The sequence below is a fragment of the Symphodus melops genome (assembly GCF_947650265.1).
Source record: "Symphodus melops genome assembly, chromosome: 11".
In the NCBI taxonomy this organism is placed as follows: domain Eukaryota; kingdom Metazoa; phylum Chordata; class Actinopteri; order Labriformes; family Labridae; genus Symphodus; species Symphodus melops.
In genome coordinates, this window is record NC_136701.1 from 1658681 (window position 1) to 1678867 (window position 20187).

At 42.2% G+C, this 20187-nt stretch overlaps 2 protein-coding genes across 3 annotated transcripts; both read left to right on the top strand.

Annotated features, from left to right (window-relative positions):
• The first annotated feature begins 2132 nt into the window (after positions 1-2132).
• Positions 2133-12167, top strand: LOC306831985 (collagenase 3). Its single transcript, XM_079356315.1, has 10 exons — positions 2133-2189; positions 6267-6523; positions 6808-6956; positions 7228-7353; positions 7762-7923; positions 8022-8151; positions 8262-8398; positions 9084-9243; positions 10709-10809; positions 11997-12167. Exons 2-10 carry the CDS (start codon positions 6381-6383, stop codon positions 12134-12136), a joined length of 1248 nt encoding a protein of 415 aa, XP_079212441.1. The 5' UTR covers positions 2133-2189; positions 6267-6380; the 3' UTR covers positions 12137-12167.
• Positions 12168-13637: 1470 nt separating this feature from the next.
• LOC306831967 (collagenase 3-like) lies at positions 13638-18553 on the top strand. 2 transcript variants are annotated; one of them, XM_079356284.1, is made up of 12 exons: positions 13725-13782; positions 13862-13982; positions 15384-15583; positions 15706-15953; positions 16034-16182; positions 16601-16729; positions 16812-16973; positions 17069-17198; positions 17299-17432; positions 17528-17687; positions 17771-17874; positions 17986-18553. In XM_079356284.1, the coding sequence occupies exons 3-12, from the start codon at positions 15485-15487 to the stop codon at positions 18090-18092; spliced, it is 1422 nt and encodes a 473-aa protein (XP_079212410.1). In that variant the 5' UTR covers positions 13725-13782; positions 13862-13982; positions 15384-15484; the 3' UTR covers positions 18093-18553. The 2 variants fall into 2 exon arrangements, with proteins under 2 accessions (XP_079212409.1, XP_079212410.1); XM_079356283.1 differs by having other exon boundaries at positions 13638-13982.
• The last annotated feature ends 1634 nt before the right edge of the window (positions 18554-20187 follow it).

Sequence of the window (20187 nt, forward strand, 5' to 3'; positions counted from 1 at the left end):
ACTGACCAATTACGAGAGAGCAGATCGGCCGACCAATCAGTGAAGGATTCAGAGTGTTAGAAACACGAGGTCGTGTTCAGCCTATCAAACGTTGACAAAATAAAAATGTGTTTTTTAGCTTGTTTTGGAGGCACTTGTTTGTAGCGTACAGACTGTTTATGTCACAGCAGGCTGTTAAACCAAATCTAAAAAATAAATCAAAGGTTAAAATGATTTGTTTTCACTCATTTTGGCACGGCAGCTTCTTCACACTGATCTGCAGTCTTAATCAAAAGAGCTAACGCTGACTCCTCTCTGATAAACACAGCAGAGGAACACTCGGGCTGTTCTATATCTCACGTCAGCCATCACTGTTTAAGTGCTTTTTCTAAGTGATTTTAATGTTTACAGTTTTATTGTGTCATTTTATATCATTGTGTTCCTCCATCTGACTTTTCCCAAAATCTGATCAGAATCCGATCTAACTGTAAACTGACAGATTGATTTGGCCCTTTGTGATGAGGATTCAGTTCATCACATGTCTCTGGCTCTCCTCCAGGATGTGTTTTTATTTTTTTCCTGTGTTCTGACATTAATGTTGGATGTTGTTTTTGTGTGTTGTGTTTAAATAAATGTTTTTTGTTAAATCTACAGTTGGGTCCAGTTTGACAGCCAGTTTGAATCTCACCAATCACTGAATATTTTTCATTTTTTATCTCCCCATGTGGCTGACAAGGTGTGTGTGTGTGTGTGTGTGTGTGTGTGTGTGTGTGTGTGCGCGCATGTGTTTGTGTGTGTGTGTGTGTGCATGTGTTTGTGCGTGTGCGTGTGTGCATGTGTTTGTGTGTGTGTGTGTGCATGTTTGTGTGTGTATGTGTGCATGTGTTTGTGTGTGTGTGTGCATGTTTGTGTGTGTATGTGTGCATGTGTTTGTGTGTGTGTGTGTGTGCATGTGTGTGTGTGTGTGTGTGTGTGTGTGTGTGTGTGTATGTGTGCATGTGTTTGTGTGTGTGTGTGTGTGCATGTGTTTGTGTGTGTGTGTGTGTGTGCATGTGTTTGTGTGTGTGTGTGTGTGCATGTGTGTGTGTGTGTGTGTGTGTGTGTGCACGTGTTTGTGTGTGTGTGTGTGTGTGCATGTGTGTGTGTGTGTGTGTGTGTGTGCCTGCAAGGGACATATCCTATACGTTACATTGCTATATGTTACTTGTCCTTTGTTTGCTGAGTGATGTCTTTATGTAGCTGTCGAGTAGATTAGCTTCAGGCTAACTCTGGTGCAATGCATCAAATGATTACATTCATGTTTTAGTTGCACATGTCCCTTATAATTAAAGTTGAACTGAATTGAATTAAATTATAAATAGTGTTCAGTAGGCGCACAGAGTAGGTCGATGTTCGGCTGGTTTATTCAGAGTGAAAGTGGCGTCATCAGCCCGCCTCGTGTTATCGACGCTCCAACTCACATGTGATCTGCACGATGTACCAGCAAATAAAACTTATCAACAATTTAACAGTTGAATGGCGTGTTAGCCAAACTTTTTTTTTTTTTTTTAAATCTATTTGTCCTTGTTAGTTTTGGTTTGGAGGCGCATGCCAAGTGAAGTTTTGCATCACATTTTGCATTGTTGGTGTTAAAATACAACTAATTTACTTACAGATGCATCCAAACCAAACTGCAAACCCGGTTTTAGTATCCATGTTGAACGACCACGAGGGTTCAGTCTACACTGCATACTGTAGAGATTTGTTTAAGATAAAGACATCATACATACTGTTGAAGAAAACAAGAATTAAACCCCTTTAATATTTACATTTAGAGAGTCAAATGTTTTCAATCCCAACGTTTGAAAGTCCAACCAGGAATGTTTTTCGAGGATTTCTGTCTGCTCACATCGTGTTCGGTAATGAAGGGTCGTTGTGAAGACCCCGCTCTGTGAGGAGCCACCTTGCTGTTCTTGTTGGGACAGGAGCACTCGACATAATTAACAGGTGCTTCAGCTCTGCATACATTCAGCGCTGTGCGGCTGCAGCTCACAGACAGTCGGAGTCGTTGGGACTCCTGCCAGTCAAACGTGAAGATGCTCTGGCTCGCTCTTCTGACTCTTGTGATGCCCGGCCAGACGCCTGTCACGGCCTTTCCTCTCCGCGGCGCAGACCTGCCTGCACAACGCCACGCCGCTGGACCGCCTGCAGCTGAGCAGAAGTTTGCAGAGGTATTTTAGCAGCACGTGCATCAGATAGTACCCTAAAGTCGGGTTGTTTGTATGTATGGACGACTCACTCTGGACATCTTTATGGCCTAAGTGCAGCTTTATTCTGGTATGCTTGGGATCTGTTGGTTAAGGTAATGGCTGGATTTCCTTAAAAGCTTTTTAAAAGGCTTTTTTGTTGACGCCTCTGATAGGATCTGTGCTTTTGTTTGCAGAAAATGGCTTTTAAAATTGGCTTTAGTTTGTGGATGTACATACAGTATTCCAACAGGGGGGTCAGACGCCCAAATAAGAACAGCTTATTGCTTATTTATGCTCATGTATGTCTTAAACAGTGTCGAAAGCTTGCTTATCTTCAGTGTGAGTTCAGGATGCATGGTAGCGATGAGCTGCTTTTTAATTTGCTTTTATCACGGCATTGATCCAAAATGTAATCGTTTTGTTGACTTAAAACAAACAGAGCCGTGATTCCTTGGAAAGATAACACACCATAGATAACATGCAGTAATTGATTTCTGCATTTTCTACCTCCAGTGAAGTTACAGTGAGAGTGAGGAAGTGATAGAGATCATTTATGAGCTCTCCGTCTGATCGTCTGCCAGCTGGCTTCACTTTCAGTCTGATGAAACGGCGGCGTCGGGAGTCGTGGAGTCGTCAGAGGCAGCTCATCTTCTGCTAACATGTAATGATAAATCAAGAGATAAGATGAGAGCTGCCACACACAGTGAGACCGTTAGTCATTATCAAACAACTTAAGGGTGTTCCTTAAACTCAATTCAGAGACAGGATGGTGGATGGTGGATCCATGAAGGGAACCACAGGTCGGATTTGAACCTACTCTGTCCGTTCTCATGGACTTTGGCCCCGTTTCCACCAAGCTGTTCGGATTGGTTCGTCACGCATTTTGTGGCGTTTCCAGAGACTAAAGCCGGGAAAGATTCCCAAATAACCGACCCGTAGCGTCCTACTTTTTGTGACCCTTCTGTTGGAGTTCCAAGAATATCAATCCAACCCTAAAAGGGGGAGCTAAACACTGCAAAGGCTGTTGATTGGTCGAAAGAATCGTCACTTCCTGTGTGACAACGACAAACACAGTCATGACTCAGCGAAAGTTCTGTCGTTATTCATTGATCATTTCTCGGAAAATAAGTGTTTCCTGTTAAACAGTTAGAGCCTTCGTCTGATTGGTCATGTTTGTTTGCTGTATTGACGCTCAGACTCAGATGCCCGATGGCTCAGTTAATAATACGAAACTTCACAATGCATGTCAACAATTTAACAACTTCACGTTTGAAAGCTGCATTACCCGATCCATCTTCGTTTTTTTTCTGTCGTTGTTTCTTTTGATTTGGAGATGCACAGGAAGTGAGGTTTTATTTCGCACAGCATTGTGGGTGTTAAAATAAAACTAATAAGGTGGCGCCGATAGCGCAGCGGCAGCGCGCGCGCACCATGTTGCGAGGCTTTGCTCCTCGCGCGGGCGGCCCGGGTTCGCGTCCGGCCTGTGGCCACTTTCCCGCATGTCTCTCCCCACTCTCTCCCTGTTTCCGACTCTATCCACTGTCCTATCAATAAAGGCAAAAAGGCCAAAAATAAACCTTTAAAAAAAATAAATAAATAAAACTAATAACCTGAAAGGATGCATCCAAACCAAACTGCACAAAACCAGGAAGTTAGCATCCACGTCTGCTGAGGTGGACCCAAGAAACGCCAGCTGAGCGACCACGAGGATTCATGCTACAGAAACGTCTGCACTGCGTACTGAACTGGGGCTTTTTTCAGTCTTTGCATGAAACCACAGATCCTACTAACATACTGCCTGCCTATGTCGTCAATAAGCTGTTAGCAACATACAGTACTAAACTACAAGTCGTGTAATAGGAGTCCAAACAGATTAGCTAATATCAAGCTAGCACGATTTTTGTTTGTAAATTGAATTTAGCAAACCGTTCAAATCCAGATATTACTGATCCAGCTACATGATCAGTTTAATATTAGTTGGCTTTATTTTAGTACTTTTATTTGTATTCTGCTGCCGAGCCGTTGGTGTCTTGTTGAACCATAAAATGTATTTAAGATTTACTCTTTTTTTACTTTTTTTTAAACAAAGACCATGTTGGTCATGACAAAATATACATTAATAAAAGAAAGAAAACTTCTATTTTATGAAGCAGACTTTTCCTCCTATACTGACTTGTTTGTCGTCGTGAAACATCTGTAATAACAGCTTAGCTACACAGCTACAGCTGTTCCAGCTCCATGTTCATGAAGCTGATTTTCTTTTGTACATGCTGGGATGTTGATCCACAAACATGTCCACCTTTGCAAAAATCCTTTCATGCAAATCATCACAGAGCTGCAATAATCCTTAAAGTTTGGGGGTCTGCTGTATCTTTAGTGGCTGCTGTTGACACCTGCAATTACATGAGCACAGCCATGTTTCTGCACCAAACTGTTATTAAAGGTGAGAAAAATGTTTGGAATGTTTTACTGTAAGTCACGGGAAGTATGGCACCTATACATGTGTACACCGTATACATCATGCAAGAGCATTTAAACATATCTAAGAAAAGGATGTAAAAACAAAAAACAGGACAAAAAATATGGTGGATTTAAAAAAAACATGAGAAAAACATTGAATGTAAAAGCATTCAGTGATTGGACATAAAATGAGTTCTAGTTTCTGAAGTTGATTTGTATCATCAGTTGCATTCATCATTCCCGACTCTCTCGCTCCTCTGTCTATGACTCTATTCACTGCCTCTAAAATAAAGACGTAAAAGACCCCAAATTAACCCCTTGATGCCTGTTGTCGCGAATTTGCATCAAACCGCCTCCGCTCCAAATGCATCCAAAACAGCGTCCGTATTCCTTGCACTTTCAATACAAACCTAGGAACCTTTTGCAAGCGTTAGTTTGTCATAGGACCAGTCGGAGGCAGAACAGCATCCATTTGATGTGCTATTATTATGTAATATCTGTTTTTGTGCTATTTTCAAATAAACGTTCTCAACTTAATTTAGCATCTACTTGAAAGTAGAATCTCGTAAAAAAAAAGTTTTAATACTTGGAAACAAATTCAGGCATCAAGGGGTTAATTATTTAAAAAAAAAGGTTAACAGACTGCTGACCGATTGGCAACCGACTTTTAATAATGTCTCTAAATAGAAAATCTGCCATTGCAGTCGTTTCTCAACATAAACTCCATTCTGGCTTCTCAAACTGCTAGTTGGAGAGTAAACCTCTTTTTAGTGTAGTTTCTCAAGTCCTCCTTTGACGATGATGTGTAGATGATGAAGAAAAATCCGCTGACACTGACTTTTATGTAATATAAAACATTTATTTACAAGAACAGCATCAGTCCAGGTTAGTCATGTTCCTGGGAGAGTCACCAGCCAATTGTGATCCTCTCGAACAAAGAGAAGACCCTCTTATTTATACAATTTTGGCCAACAACATCAGTACATTTACGACTTCATTTAGGCTTTGATCAATTCAGGCTCCTACAGTCCTGCACCCCCTGTGGTTCCTCAGGACATCTGGCTTCAAAGGTTACACAGGTCACCATAAGGTGACATCTTATCTCCCCCAATGTAGCCTAAGTGTCTGTTCTCACTTCAATACTAAATTGTTTATCTTTCTCAGTCTTAAGGAATGCCCCCATAAATGAACCCCTACATTGTCTTTGATGTTGAACCAATCTCTAACTTCAAGAACACCATTTGTCCCACCAATAGCTCACATGTTCCAGCAGCACCTTTACACTTCAAATACTTATTTATATTACATTGTCGCATGTAAAATACACTTCATTAGCTCTTAAATTGCCCCCTTGAAAATTTCCCAATGTTGTCCGTCTGAGCTGCACCGTGAAAACAAAGATATGATATGCTTGATATGAGCGCTGAACACCGATGTTCAGTCAGACTTTTTCCAAACTTCCCCAAGCTGGAGCTGAAAGATGGGCTGCTTTGGGTGACATCATGGGACCAGGTGCAACCAGGGGGATACTCTTCCAGGATGTTATTTCCATTTCTTTCATTCATTCTGCAATGCACTTTCATGCATTATCATTCAAAGGAATATCTACGGCACTTTTACGACTACAAGCCAAAGCCACGCAGGCTGGAGCGGGCTGCAGACACACGTGTGGACACCGATTGGACGACCGACCTGTGCGATAAGGTCCAGGAGATGCAGCGCTTCTTTGGCTTGCCTCCGAGTGGAGAGCTGACCAACGAGACTCTGGCGGTGATGAGGAGGCCGCGCTGTGGTCTGTCGGACGTGGAGCGATTTGAAGAGACGATTCGCTGGAAGAAGAAGACGCTCAGCTACAGGTGAGAGATGATCACAAAGCCGGGCAGAGCAGATTGTGCTGATGGGACGAAGCAAAGCAAACATATTGCATCAGGTTAAATGACAGCCTCTATCCTCTTATTACCCCTGTGGGCAAAGTTGTGCTTTGTACTGAATGCTGACATAAGCATAACAATATGTACACGATAATAATGCTTACGTGTTGATGGCTAGCAGGTTCTCATTCCATCCAGTACCTCTCACACGTCTGAGGTTTTAAAAGATCTTCAATTCATCTCACGTATGATTCTGTGTTCCTTTTCAGGATCGCCGGCGACAAGTCCCCCATCCCGACCTCGAAGGTCCACAAAGTGTTCCGAGCCGCGTGGAAGATCTGGTCCAACGTTGCACCCATGAAATTTCGCAAGAGGAGCAGGAAAGAGGCTGACATCGTCGTTTCCTTCCACGATGGAGGTGAGCTCCATCGAGCATCAAGCAGGGGCGCTTCTAGGGTCTGTTGGGGCCCGATTGGGGCCCCCTCCAACCCTCTGTACATTATTATTTCACAACAATAATGTATGTGATATTTAGCACGGCATTGAGAGTGATGGGGGCCCCATTAGGGAGGTTTCCTACTGTCATGCCGCTGGGGGGCCCCCCTACTGGCTCTGGGGCCCCAAGCAGTCGCCTGCCTTGCCTGTTGTCGAGCAGCGATTGACTGTCCTCACTCACTGATTCACTGCAGATCATAAGGACGGCTCACCTTTCGATGGGAAAGGAGGAATCCTGGCTCATGCCTTCCTGCCCGGCTACGGTATCGGAGGAGACGTTCATTTTGATGCTGATGAAGAGTGGAGCTTCAATTCTACTGGTATTAGAGTTAAATCAATAAAACACAGACGGTGGACTTCTGTTGGTTTACAGGAATCCGGTTTGGAGACACTTCAAGACACTTTGATTGATATGACCGGGCATACTAACACAATACAATAAAATGATACACAACATGATGCATGGGGGAGGTCAGGTGTTGGATGGGATGACGTCCCAGTCATAATGATATAAATACGAGGCATGTAGTGTTCACATCATATTTACAAAGCAGCCTCAATCTTGCCGTTGACCATCCACCATGACTTGGTTGGGTCAATTCATAACTCTCTCACTCTAAAACTAATCCATGACCAGCGGCCAATTTCTGATGAGACTCGAGGTGAGTAAAAGAACTCGCCTGGTTGTGTTCCCTGCAGCCTGTAATACTTTGTTCTTCATGCTGCAGGTTTTAACCTGTTAGCCGTCGCAGTCCATGAATTCGGCCACGCACTCGGCCTGCCCCACTCGCCCGACCCCGGAGCGATCATGTACCCTTCGTACAACTTCGCTCCCACTCATGATCTCCAGCTCTCCTTTCGTGACGTCAAAGATGTTCAGAACATGTATGGTGAGCCAATCAAACCGCTGCATGACCTGTTTGACCAGCTAGCTTCTTGGGGATGCATTGTTTCTGTCTAACAGAAACTCTTTCTTTGTCGCCTGCAGGTGTAAATCCCAATTTTGCTTCAATGTTCTCAAAGAACCCTCCCCCAAGAACCCCCCACAAATGTGATCCAGATTTATCATTCGATGCAGTGACAGAACTACAACAGGAGGTCCTCTTCTTCAAAGACAGGTATGAACTGTGTACCACTATGTGTACATGACGAAGAGTCACAGAGATGTTTCACCTGAAGGTTGCACTGCGAAGTGAGATTAACACAAACAAACATTCTAAATTTTCAGATTCATGTGGCGCAAACATCCTCAGTTTGATGAGACAGGAATCACCCTGATCAGCAGTCTGTGGCCCGACAGTGTACCTTCTCACCTGGATGCAGTTTACGGGAACGTGGAGAGGAATGTTGTTGTGTTTTTCAAAGGTCAGAGCGATATTTATCTTTCATATATATGTTTCTATCTTACGTTGTGCTCCTGTCTAAGTGGGTGACACCTATGTGTTGAAAGTTTTCTTCATGTGATGCAAAAAGCGTCATATTGCATCACATGAAGAAAACTTCCAGGCAAAGAAAAACATATTTTTCTCGTCTCAGGGCAAAATGAGGGCTGGACTCACGACCATTCAACACTAGGTACCATGTTTCTAATGATACACAGCTTCATGAACGTATGAATGTATCCCTTTAATGAGTGATGTGTGTCAGACTTAAGAAATGGATTTGAGAGCAGTGACTGAAGAATTAAACTTATTATTTAGGAGACATACATTCATTTTTTATGTGCATGAATTCAGAAGGCTTCCTCATTATAACCAACCAACAGTTCTCCTGCTGAGGGGCGGCTGTGGCTCAGTTGGCAGAGTCGTCGCCTATCGTGGTCGCTATGTCCGAAGTGTCCTTGAACAAGACACTTAACCGGCTTAATTTGCTCTGTGGTGTTGTATGAAAGGGATAAGTTACTTCTGATGGCCTCAGCACTTAGCGACCTCTGCGGTCAGGGTGTGAACGTGTCCGAGTGACCTGCAGTGGACAAAACACCTTGAGGAGTCAGAAGACCAGACGCTCTATAAGCAGCGGTCCACGTTACTCCGAATGTTCTTGTTTGCAGGTCAGCAATACTGGATCCTGAGGCAGCTAAAACTTGAAGAGGGATTCCCAAGAAACATCTCAGACTTTGGCTTCCCCTCTGAGATCAAATCTGTGGACGCTGCTCTTCACTTCAGGAATAAACGCTACACCGTGTTCTTCACTGGAAAACAGTGTTGGAGGTATTTAATAAGATCCAGTGACCTGACTTCTCTCCCTCTGTTTTCACTCTGTCTGCTCAGGTTAGTACCATGTTGGCAGGGTGAATATATTTAACCGAACAGACACTACTGAAATACCAAACTACTGCTAATCAAGTAATATGATGAAAGATGAAAAAGTGTGACACTCCTTTGTTCCGCATTAAAGGAATATGTCCGTTCCCAAGCTCTTGCAGCAGGTTGTGCAATGCATATACACCATACAATGAAGAATTGTGTCAGTGGACATGTTTCCCTTTTTTTGTGCCTGTCAGCAGGGTTTGATGCAACTCTGTATTACAAATGTCCCACATGAGCAAAGCAGAGGGACTTGTCTGACCTTCTCAGCTAAAAGTCCCGTTAGTGCGAACTATCCCGCAGAACTCGGATCTTTATGAGGGACTACGTGTCTTTACCCTGAATCTACCAGGGTGGACATGTAGTTCTGGGGTAGAAGTCCCTGCTCGTGGGTTATGTCCTTTCAGGAGGTGCAGGGACTTTTGACGATAGGCCATGCAGCCCCTGCAGAGCTGAACGGCTCTGATTGGTCAGTCACATCCAGGTGTGTTTTAAAAGACGACAGCTAAATCATCAGTAAACACTCTGCAGCTCTCCCACTGTTTGACACGCAGCAACACTTTAAATATAGCTCACAATCGTCACCACTAACCGGTTCAACATCAGCATGCTATTTAGCGTCATAATGGCTGTTCAACACTCATTATAAGTACCTTAATCTGACACCTTAATCTGACATGACCACAGTCTATAGCTAAGGCATTAACCAAGAGTTTTTTAATGATTGCTTAGTTAAGAGTTATGATCTTAATATGTTTGCTTAGTGAAGCCCTTATAAGGTGAAGTAAACAAAGCTGTAGACTGTGGTCAGGTGGAATAAGGTTTTATGCCAGCATGCTACTTCAGTGGTTTCACACTTGGGTCTCGGGCCCGGGTCCGAACGCGCTTGACCACAAAGTCCTGTTTTATTTGATCAGCGTGTGAACGCAAACACGTCCGCTTGAAGAGGTGTGGTCTCGGGGCGCTCTTCACGCGTGCTCAAGAACGCTCCACGGAAGTCGAGAATGCAACTGTCTGGAAATGACGCAATTTACCAAACTCTTGTATCTGGCGCCGCACGGGGGCCCCATGTGCAAGTAACTAGAACATCCACAGTTAGCAGGGTCTCCTAGCTAGCAGGGATGGTTGCCATGGTTACTGTCACCTGCTGTACTGGACGGTGTACTGTAAGTTTACTCAAAACTGTGATGCTGATGTGAAGGCAGACCGGCCGGGGAGAGCCGAGGAGGAGGGGGAGCAATCGCGCCTGCTTTGAAAACGTCCAAATTAGCATGCTAGTTAGCAACGAGCTAATGGTGAATACTTTGATTTAAATTGTCACCAAATGCGGATAAAAGACTCATCGTGTTTCTCTGTGTGTGATACGAAGGTACAACGAGCTGCAGGAGACGATGGAGGGATCACCGACGCTGATAGAGGAGCAATGGCCGGGCGTTCCTACTCCAATAGACGCAGCCGTCTTCTACGAAGGTCGTTACAGCAGCTTCCTTGTTTTCACTGCGTTTAACAGATAAGAGATAAATGTCAGGCTTTTAAAGGACCCATCAAAGGGGTTCTGATTTCCTCATGGTTTTAAAGGTGATCTTGTCGGCTCCTCCTGTGGCGTGAGGTACGTAAGTCATGGCCATACTGATTTAAAATAAATAAATGTAATGTATTTTATTTATGATTTGAATTCCTGTCGTGTGTTTGTGGGAACCCTCGGAGGCAGCCGAGCAAACACTCATGTGGAATAATGTTACGTTCCGAGATATTTCAAATTTATTTTTCTGTTGTTTAATATTTAAATTCTGTAGATATTCAGTAAAGTCTGGAGATTAATGATGCCAAAATATCTCGTCGGGAAGTTCAATTAAAAGAAACGTCTTACCTGTTAGAAATATAACTCGTACTAGCAACAGATCCGATTTTATGGAACAGAATACTTTTACCTCGGAGCTGGGAATGACGTCGCACCAGAGGTGAGCGTGTTCCGGTTGACTTTGCAGATGATGACGACACACTACGTGATAGTTTGTGCACGAAGATAAAATGACAACACGTCCACAGAGAGAGAGAGAGAAAGAGAGAGAGAGAGAGAGAGAGAGAGAGAGAGAGAGAACGACACATTTAATCACACAGGAAGAGGAGCCAGCTTTAACATTAATGATTGATGCACGTCGGCGGCCATGTTGGATTCTAACTCGGGCTCCTCCGACTTTCCGACGAGTCAATATGACGTTCCAGTTGACACTCGGAATTCATCACTTCCCAGTTCAACTGGAACGCAGCATTACACGACAAGCCAATCGGAAAGCGAGCTGAATAGATTTCTACTCCATGTTTACATCGTCTCCACACCTTTGTCCGTTTACGTTTTTCTTTGTGATTTTTTTTTTTAGTCAAATCCGGAACAAAAGCTGTATTTGTTATTTCTTCCTCGAGAGACGTGTCAGACTTCAGGTTTACAGTCGTGACTTGAATCTTTTGGATTCTGGTGTGCTGCTCTGGTCATACAAATCTGTTAAATCCATCATCCTTCATCGTGACGTGCGGCGTCTCTCAGGCGTTACATTTTGAGTGACGTAAATGTGGTTCTGTTTAACTGTGATGAACTCCTCCAGCTGAGCTTCTCTAAACACTGAAACACCAAGATAACCTATCGTCTCTCCAAACAGGACTTGTGCACTTCTTCAAGGGAAATATTCACTACGAGTTCGACCCTCGCTCCCAAAGCGTCGTCTCCACCGGCCCTCTGAATGACGAGCTGGACTGCAGGAAGAGCGGGGACAACGAAGTCCTGCCGGAGAGGAGATGACGTGAAGGACAGACGCTCGATGCAGACTGATGACGACACGGCTTCTGTTTTTTTTTTTTTTACCCTGCCGTGTTTGTATACACTGACGAGTATGAGCAATGACCGCAATGTGCCGAAATGCAACGTGGGAACCCATGAACAATATGGAGAAGTGTCCCAAAGTGTTTCATCAATGTGAAGAAAAAAACATGTTGTAATACCAACGTTTGTTCCTTTTTCAAATGTGTTGTTTCTGTATCCAAAGACCAGTTTTTTTTTTCTTTTTATGACTTTATTTTAGAGATAGGACAGCAGACAGAGGGAGAAACTGAAGAGAGAGAGAGAGAGAGAGGAGCTGCATGCAGGAGAGGAGCCACAGGTCGGACTCGGTCCCTGTGCAAGGCCTGCACACATACTGACCGCTAGTCCACCACTGTGCATCACTGTGACACAGCCCGTCTGATTTCTTTACTTGTTTTTAAATATCTTCGGTGATGAAAACTCTGGATTGCCCCTGATCTGTTCCATCACTGTCAGTCTGACAGCGTAATGACTGATTGAGATGACAGATTGCAGCGGATTCTGAGTCCAGGATTACTTAAGCGACTCAAATGTAGCTTTCCACTAAAACCGCTAACAAATTGCTAATGATTAACCCTTTACAGGACAATCAGTGAAATACTTTGAAATTTAAAAATGTATCCTCAAAGTGTCATTCAGGAACTTTATTTCTGTTATAACATTAAGTGTTATAAACATTGACAAAGTTACATGACATATCATCATGTAATGTTATGATGCATTGTTTCTTAATTGTATAGTAAGTGTTTTATGTATTTTGTATTATATTGTACATGCATTCTGTCTTTTTCTTTTCTTCCTTTTAAATTGTAATTTTTTTATTGCTTTTTCCCGTCATGGTCAGGGGGACGACAGATGAAAACCAGCCATGTATATCCATGTATAATCATGTGTTTTATGAAATTGCACTGTCCCCTTTTAAATAAACTAATACTAATTTGGTTCAAATGCCACAACAGCAGAATGAGTGACATACGGTGGTCTCTTCTGATTGGCTGAGTGAGGGTCACATGCTTCTCCACCTCACTGAGGTGCAGAATCGTGGCCACATGTAGCCTAATGTTTGTGGAAATTACCTAAAATAGTCACCTGTCCTATGAAGGGTTAATGACAGGCTTTAGTGCTGTAGATGGAAAGTAACCAGCATATTGACTCACAACGCTCTTACATGTAATGTGCATACTGTCCCAGTCTGCCCGACGCTCAGACAGCGCTTTGTTTTATAAGCTCCACGGATGTAAAAGAACAAAAGTTTATTAATCCACAATAGAAAGTGAGTCATGTCAGGGATCAGAGCGGTGTGTGGATTAAAGTGTTCACCGTCTACAGCTTCAATTATCACCATTAAATATTTAAAACACACATGACACGACACGCCAGAGTGTGCAGGCTCTCTGAGTCAGAGTTCACATGCAGGTACTGTATGTCAGTGTCAGAGGACAAACGTGATTTAATGAGCCGTCATGCAAGTCTGAGGTGACAGTCACTGCCGTAAACGCTCCGAGGGGATCATTAACATTCTGCATGGATGAGATCCTGCAAACGTCTGTGAGAGAAAAAACCTCCGAGAATCATCGATGATTCAGGTCAGACTCAGATTAAAGCATCACTAACTCTGCAAGGAGGCCTCTTTGTTTGCTTATATATTTTTCTTTATTCAATTAGATTTGAAAGAAGATTTAAGTCAGATATCTGGTGAATGAACTCAGAACGTGATCTGAGTATATCGTCAGACATGAAGGAAACCTGCTGTGTTGAAGCTTCTCTGACAACTATGCAGCAACCAGTATGTCCTCCTTCTAACTTCAGATTCTGCCCCCCCCCCAAACACACACACACACACACACACACACACACACACACACACAAGGTCATTGTGGACCCTCCTCACCCCCTGTGCCAGACAAACGGCAAACCAAATGGTGTGACCTCAACGGAAGCAGAGAAGCAAACTGGTTGATGTATCACTGATTTTACCCGACATAAACACGAGGCGTCAGAGTTACAATCTGCTCCTTAAAATATAATAAATATTAAGTGTAGATATGTTGTGTAATAACCGTGGAACCCAGGAAGAATAGTTTCGCACTATGCTGAAGCGAAAGGTCCAAATAAACAGAAACAGAAACATAAGGTTCATTTAGGAGCTGTTATTTCTGATGCAGCAGATATTATATATATATATATATATATATATATATATATATATATATATATATATATATATATATATATATAATATATATAATATAATATCTGCTCCATATTTCAAAGTAAATCTGGATCCCTCTCAAATTGTTTCTGATCATTTTAAATCGTTAATGATTGTTCATTTATTTTGATTTTAATGTTTCTTCTTTTTTTTCAGTAATGTAACAAAAAAAAACAGTTAAAAACTAAATCTTCAAGAAGTTGTACAAAGAAACACAGTATAGTATATATATACAGCATCTGCGTTTCCTGAAAATCTTCCACATCATATTTCATGATAATTACTGTGACTTTATCTGGGAATTTTTTTTTTTTTTTAATACGATGAGCAATAAAAGCAAGTGTTGATATGTTGTGTAATGTTTGTGTAGTGTAAAAAGAATGAATATTAATGATTAAAGGAATTGTCACCATGTAAACCGTGGAACCCAGGAAGAATAGTTTCTCACTATGCTGAAGCTAAAGGTCCAAATAAACAGAAACAGAAACACAAGGTTCATTTAGGAGCTGTTATTTCTGATGCAGCAGATATTATATATATATATATATATATATATATATATATATATATATATATATATATATATATATATATATATATAATATCTGATCCATATTTCAAAGTAAATCTGGATCCCTCTCAAATTGTTTCTAATCATTTTAAATCGTTAATGATTGTTCATTTATTTTGATTTTAATGTTTCTTTTCTTTTTTTTTCAGTAATGTAACAAAAAAAAACAGTTAAAAACTAAATCTTCAAGAAGTTGTACAAAGAAACACAGTATAGTATATATATATATATATATAGTATAGTATATATTACAGTATAGTAAATATATACAGCATCTGCGTTTCCTGAAAATCTTCCACATTATATTTCATGATAATTACTGTGACTTTATCTGGAATTTTTTTTTTTTTTTTTTATAATACGATGAGCAATAAAAGTGCCACTTCCTGTGTTGCCCATAAAAGGGACATTGAGTCACCGAGTCGACGAGGTCGTTGCTCAACACTCCCTGATCGCAGCCTTTATAACGGCTGCCTGCAGGACAAGGAGACACTCACAAACACACATGGAGACTTTCAATCTGTGCGTTTTACTAAGCCTGGCCGTCACAGCGTGCTGTGTGCCTTTACCGCAGGTTACTGTGCAGGATGAGAGCTTTGCAGAGGTATGTGTGCTTGTTTTCTGTTTCATAGTTAAAGTGGAAATCTTATGATTCTATGCTGCTTACTCTCTTCCCTCTCTCAGTAAACATTTCATGGCTGATGTTTCCCTGAATCTCTCCTGCAGAGCTACCTGAAGAAGTTCTTCAACCTGACGGAGGAGACGGGTCCGAGCATCCGGCGAGGAATCAGCCCCCAGACCATGAAGCTGATTGAGTTGCAGAGATTCTTCGGTCTCCAAGTCACCGGCACGCTGGACGCAGACACCATGACGATGATGAAGAAGCCCCGCTGCGGCGTTCCGGACGGGAACATTGCAGAGTACTCCATCTTTGGAAGCAACCTCAAGTGGCAGACAAACAGCCTCACCTACAGGTGAGCAATCAGCGCGTCAGAGAAGCTGCAACTCTGATCTTTGCATGTAACTAACCATTTCATTTGTGTCTTCCCTCCAGGATCGAGAACTACACGCCCGACATGCCTGCATCAGAAATCGATGACTCCATAGAGAAAGCGCTTCAGGTTTGGGCCGATGTCACTCCTCTGAGATTCACCAGAATCTACAGCGGCATCGCTGACATCATGATCTCCTTCGGAAGCAAATGTGAGTCTTAACTTCTCCTTTACCTTTTCCCAGTCGCTTACTCTCAGTGTTTTAGTTTGTTGGGGTAGAGTGGGCTGAATCGTCTCATACCTGCAGTCTTTGCATCGGTCTGTAGGGGGAGACTCAAAGGTTTGGTTGCAGAGGAGTGATTTATTACCTCAGTGAACATGTGTACAGAGACTTTATGTCTCCAAAGCAGCAGGATGTCATTACTCATGAAGCTGACAAACTCCACTTACACACTTTGGCTTTTATTACCTGGAACTTTGGTTTCTTGCAACACATTGCAAAACTTCTGAGCTGTAACACGGAGACGCACTCTGAAAACCAAAATCCAGCTGAATATTTCTTTAAACAATTTTTCTTCACGGCTTGTTGTTGTTGTTCCAAACTTGACCCACGTGTTCCTTCCAAACAGCACATGGCGATTATTACCCCTTCGACGGCCCTGACGGCACGCTGGCCCACGCCTTCGCCCCGGGCCCTGGGATTGGAGGAGACGCTCACTTCGATGATGATGAGAAGTTCACTTTCCGCTCAAATTCAGGTCAGTTAGTCACCATTTGTCTGCTTTTCTTTTCTTTTCTTTTTCTTCCAGTTTGAAACTAATTGAATTGCTTCTGCTGCAGGTTACGTCCTCTTCATGGTGGCCGCCCACGAGTTCGGTCACTCTCTGGGATTGTCTCACTCTAACGATGCTGGTGCTCTCATGTACCCCTTGTACTCTTTCAATAACGCCGAGACCTTTGTTCTGCCCCGGGACGACATCAATGGAATCCAGTCTCTCTATGGTGAGCGCTCATATATTGACCCAAACATTCAGCACAATCGTTAATACTGCCATACAACTAAAAAAAATGATATGCTGATTCTTTTGAACCTCCAGGTCCAAACCCTGACAAGAGCCCTAATAAGCCAGGACCCAAACCCCCCACCACCCCTGATTCCTGCGATTCATCCCTGGTGTTAGACGCTGTCGCCACCCTGCGAGGAGAGATGCTCTTCTTCAAGGGCAGGTATTGAAGACACTCAGCCGATTCTTTCATCCTGTCATCAGACTGTCTTCACACAAAATCTGACCTCAAAAATCTGACCTCTATCCTTCTGTGTTCTCAGCTTCTTCTGGCGTAGCCACATTCAGAACCCGACTCCTCAGCAAAGCCTCATCACAAACTTCTGGATCGACGCTCCCGTCAACATCGACGCTGCTTATGAAAGCCACGTGTTGGACAGCGTCTTGCTCTTCAAAGGTGCGATCATTCGCTCCTAATCAGACCACCCTCTAAAACGTTGGGATTTAAAGTCACGTCATGTTGATGCTCATGTGTTTTTCATTTCCTCACAGATCGTAGAGTGTGGGCTTTCAGCGGCTATGATCTGGTGCCAGGCTTTCCCAAATCCATCTCCAGTTATGGTCTCCCTGACAGCGTGAAGAAAATCGATGCGGCCCTCTATGACGACGAGAGTGAAAAGACTCTGTTCTTCGTAGGCAGCAAGTACTACAGGTGAGTTTAAACAATGTGACGTGAGATTAATAAGAACATGCACTGATTTGGGATCGGTCTAATTCCTGCTTCTGTTTCTTTAGTTACGACGAGGCCAAGAAGAGAATGGATAAGGGATTCCCCAAGAACGTGGATCAAATCTTCAACGGTCTGACCGGGAAGGTGACGGCAGCTTTCCAGTACAGAGGTGAGCAGCGTTGAAAGCTAATCGTTTTTTTTTTTTTTTTTTTTGCAAAGTAATAATCGACTGAATAAGAGCAAGTCTGCACAGGAAGTGACACGCTGTTCTGTGTTGCAGGTTTTACCTACGTTTACAGCGGGTCCAACATGTTCGAGTACTACCTGAGGAGCGGCAGACTGTACAGAGTGCTGGATAACAGCTACTTCCTGCGCTGCAACAACTAGTAGACCAGTTCAGCCAATGAGGTGCTTAGATAGCCGCAAACAGGAAGTCACTATAGCTGTGAATGTGACAGCATATCTTACAGAGGTATATCGTCAAACACTCACAGGTATAACCTTGATTGAAGTCCGTCCTGAGTAAAGCACCTTGTAGGTTTTTTTTTGGTATATTTTTGAGCTTTTCACTTTTGCTATTTAAGATTAATTTAACTCTATCTTATGTATTTTATTTATCTTTATACTCATCGTTTGTGCCATTTATCAAACTGTTTAATGAAGTTTCACTGATGACTTCGGAACATGTTGCATGAAAAGATTTATCACTGTTACGGATACACACTGACGAATGGAATTGCACTGATTTTGAAACCCACTTGTGACCAGACTGATGAATGTATGCCTGCCAAGCTGTTCAGAAAATATGACGGCTCCAAGAATTTACAATAAAAGATGTTTGAAAAGTAGTTACATGTATCTTGTTATTTTTTTATTTGATGTTCAAAAAACTGCAGATTTGTAGAAAAGAGGAATTGACCATCAATCGAGAGATTTAAAAAACATGAATTTCACATGAAATTTATATTTTTTAAAAATCACATTGAATATTTCAGCAGACAAAAACAAAAAAAACGAGTCGATTTCTTCTGCCGCCTGAGATCTTTTAGAGCAAGTCGACAAATTCTGATTTTGTTCTTTACCGCTGTGAGTGCTCTAAAAAAAATTGCACGTTTGGTTTGTGGGCGTTTTGCGGGTGATCTTGTAGTTTCTCAAGTCCTCCTCCTTTGACGATGATGTGTAGATGATGAAGAAATATCCGCTGACACTGACTTGCATGTAATATAAGACATTTATTTACAAAAACAGCATCAGTCCAGGTTAGCCATGTTACCTGGGAGAGTCACCAGCCAATTGTGATCCCTCTCGAACAAAGAAAAGACCCTGGTATTTATGCAGTGTTGCTCAACAACATCAGGACATTTACGACTTCATTTAGGCTTTAATCATTCAGGTGTGCATCTCCTACAGTCCTGCACCCCCTGTGGTTCCTCAGGACATATAACTTCAAAGGTTACAAATCTTTATCTCCCCCAATATATCCAAAGGGTTTGTTCTCATTTCAATACTAAATTGTTTATCTTTCACAGTCTTAAGGAATGACCCCAAATAGACCCCTTCATTGTCTTTGATGTTAAACAAATCTCTAACCTTAAGAACATCATTTGTCCCACCAATAGCTCACAAATTACAGCAGCACACTTACACTTCACATACTTATTCATATTACATTATGTCGCATGTAAAATACACTTCAATCTACTAAAAATATTTGCTTGACTGATCACAGGTGCAAACCTTGTGGAGGCATCTCTGATCCTGACCTCGCTCTGAACACAGAATATGAACTATTACCATCAAACCCTCCCATATACAGGGTCTCATATTTAAACAAGGTCCCTGATCCAACCACATTTAAGGCCTCTGAATATTTTGGTGTTTAAATGTTGTGTCAAATGTTTGTTTCTTTGCATCTGGTCTTTAATTGTATATGTTGCAAATGGAGCCGCTGTGATGTAAGACACATTTTAGACCACGTATGACAATAAAGTAATATCAAATTAAACCGAAAACTCATGATGTAAACCCGTATGTTGACGTTTGCAGACATTTTAACATACATGTCCATCATGTTCAACCTCACATTTAGCACGTTAGCATGCTCAGAGGGTTCACTTGAGGCTGATGTGAAGGCTTTTGTTTTCTTTTTATGTTTTCATTATTAAGTATTGTAATGGCTTTCTAGTGGTACAACGTGGTCTTAATGGCAGAAAATTGTAATTCTGAGTTCTTAGCTAGCATCAAGGCTAAGCTATGTATTTGAATTAATTAAAGAGTAGGCCACTAAAGGTTAAACAAAAGATGGAGGTTTTAAGGTCAGTGATATGTCCTTGTAATGATTTAATTCCTAATTTCCATTCATGCATCATCTGCAGATTCCCTTTCCACTTTTAAAGTAACAATATGCAACTCTGACCTCTAGTGCTTAAAATGGGTACTGCATTCAAAACAGTAGAGAGAGAGCTGTTTGGCCCCGCCCCAA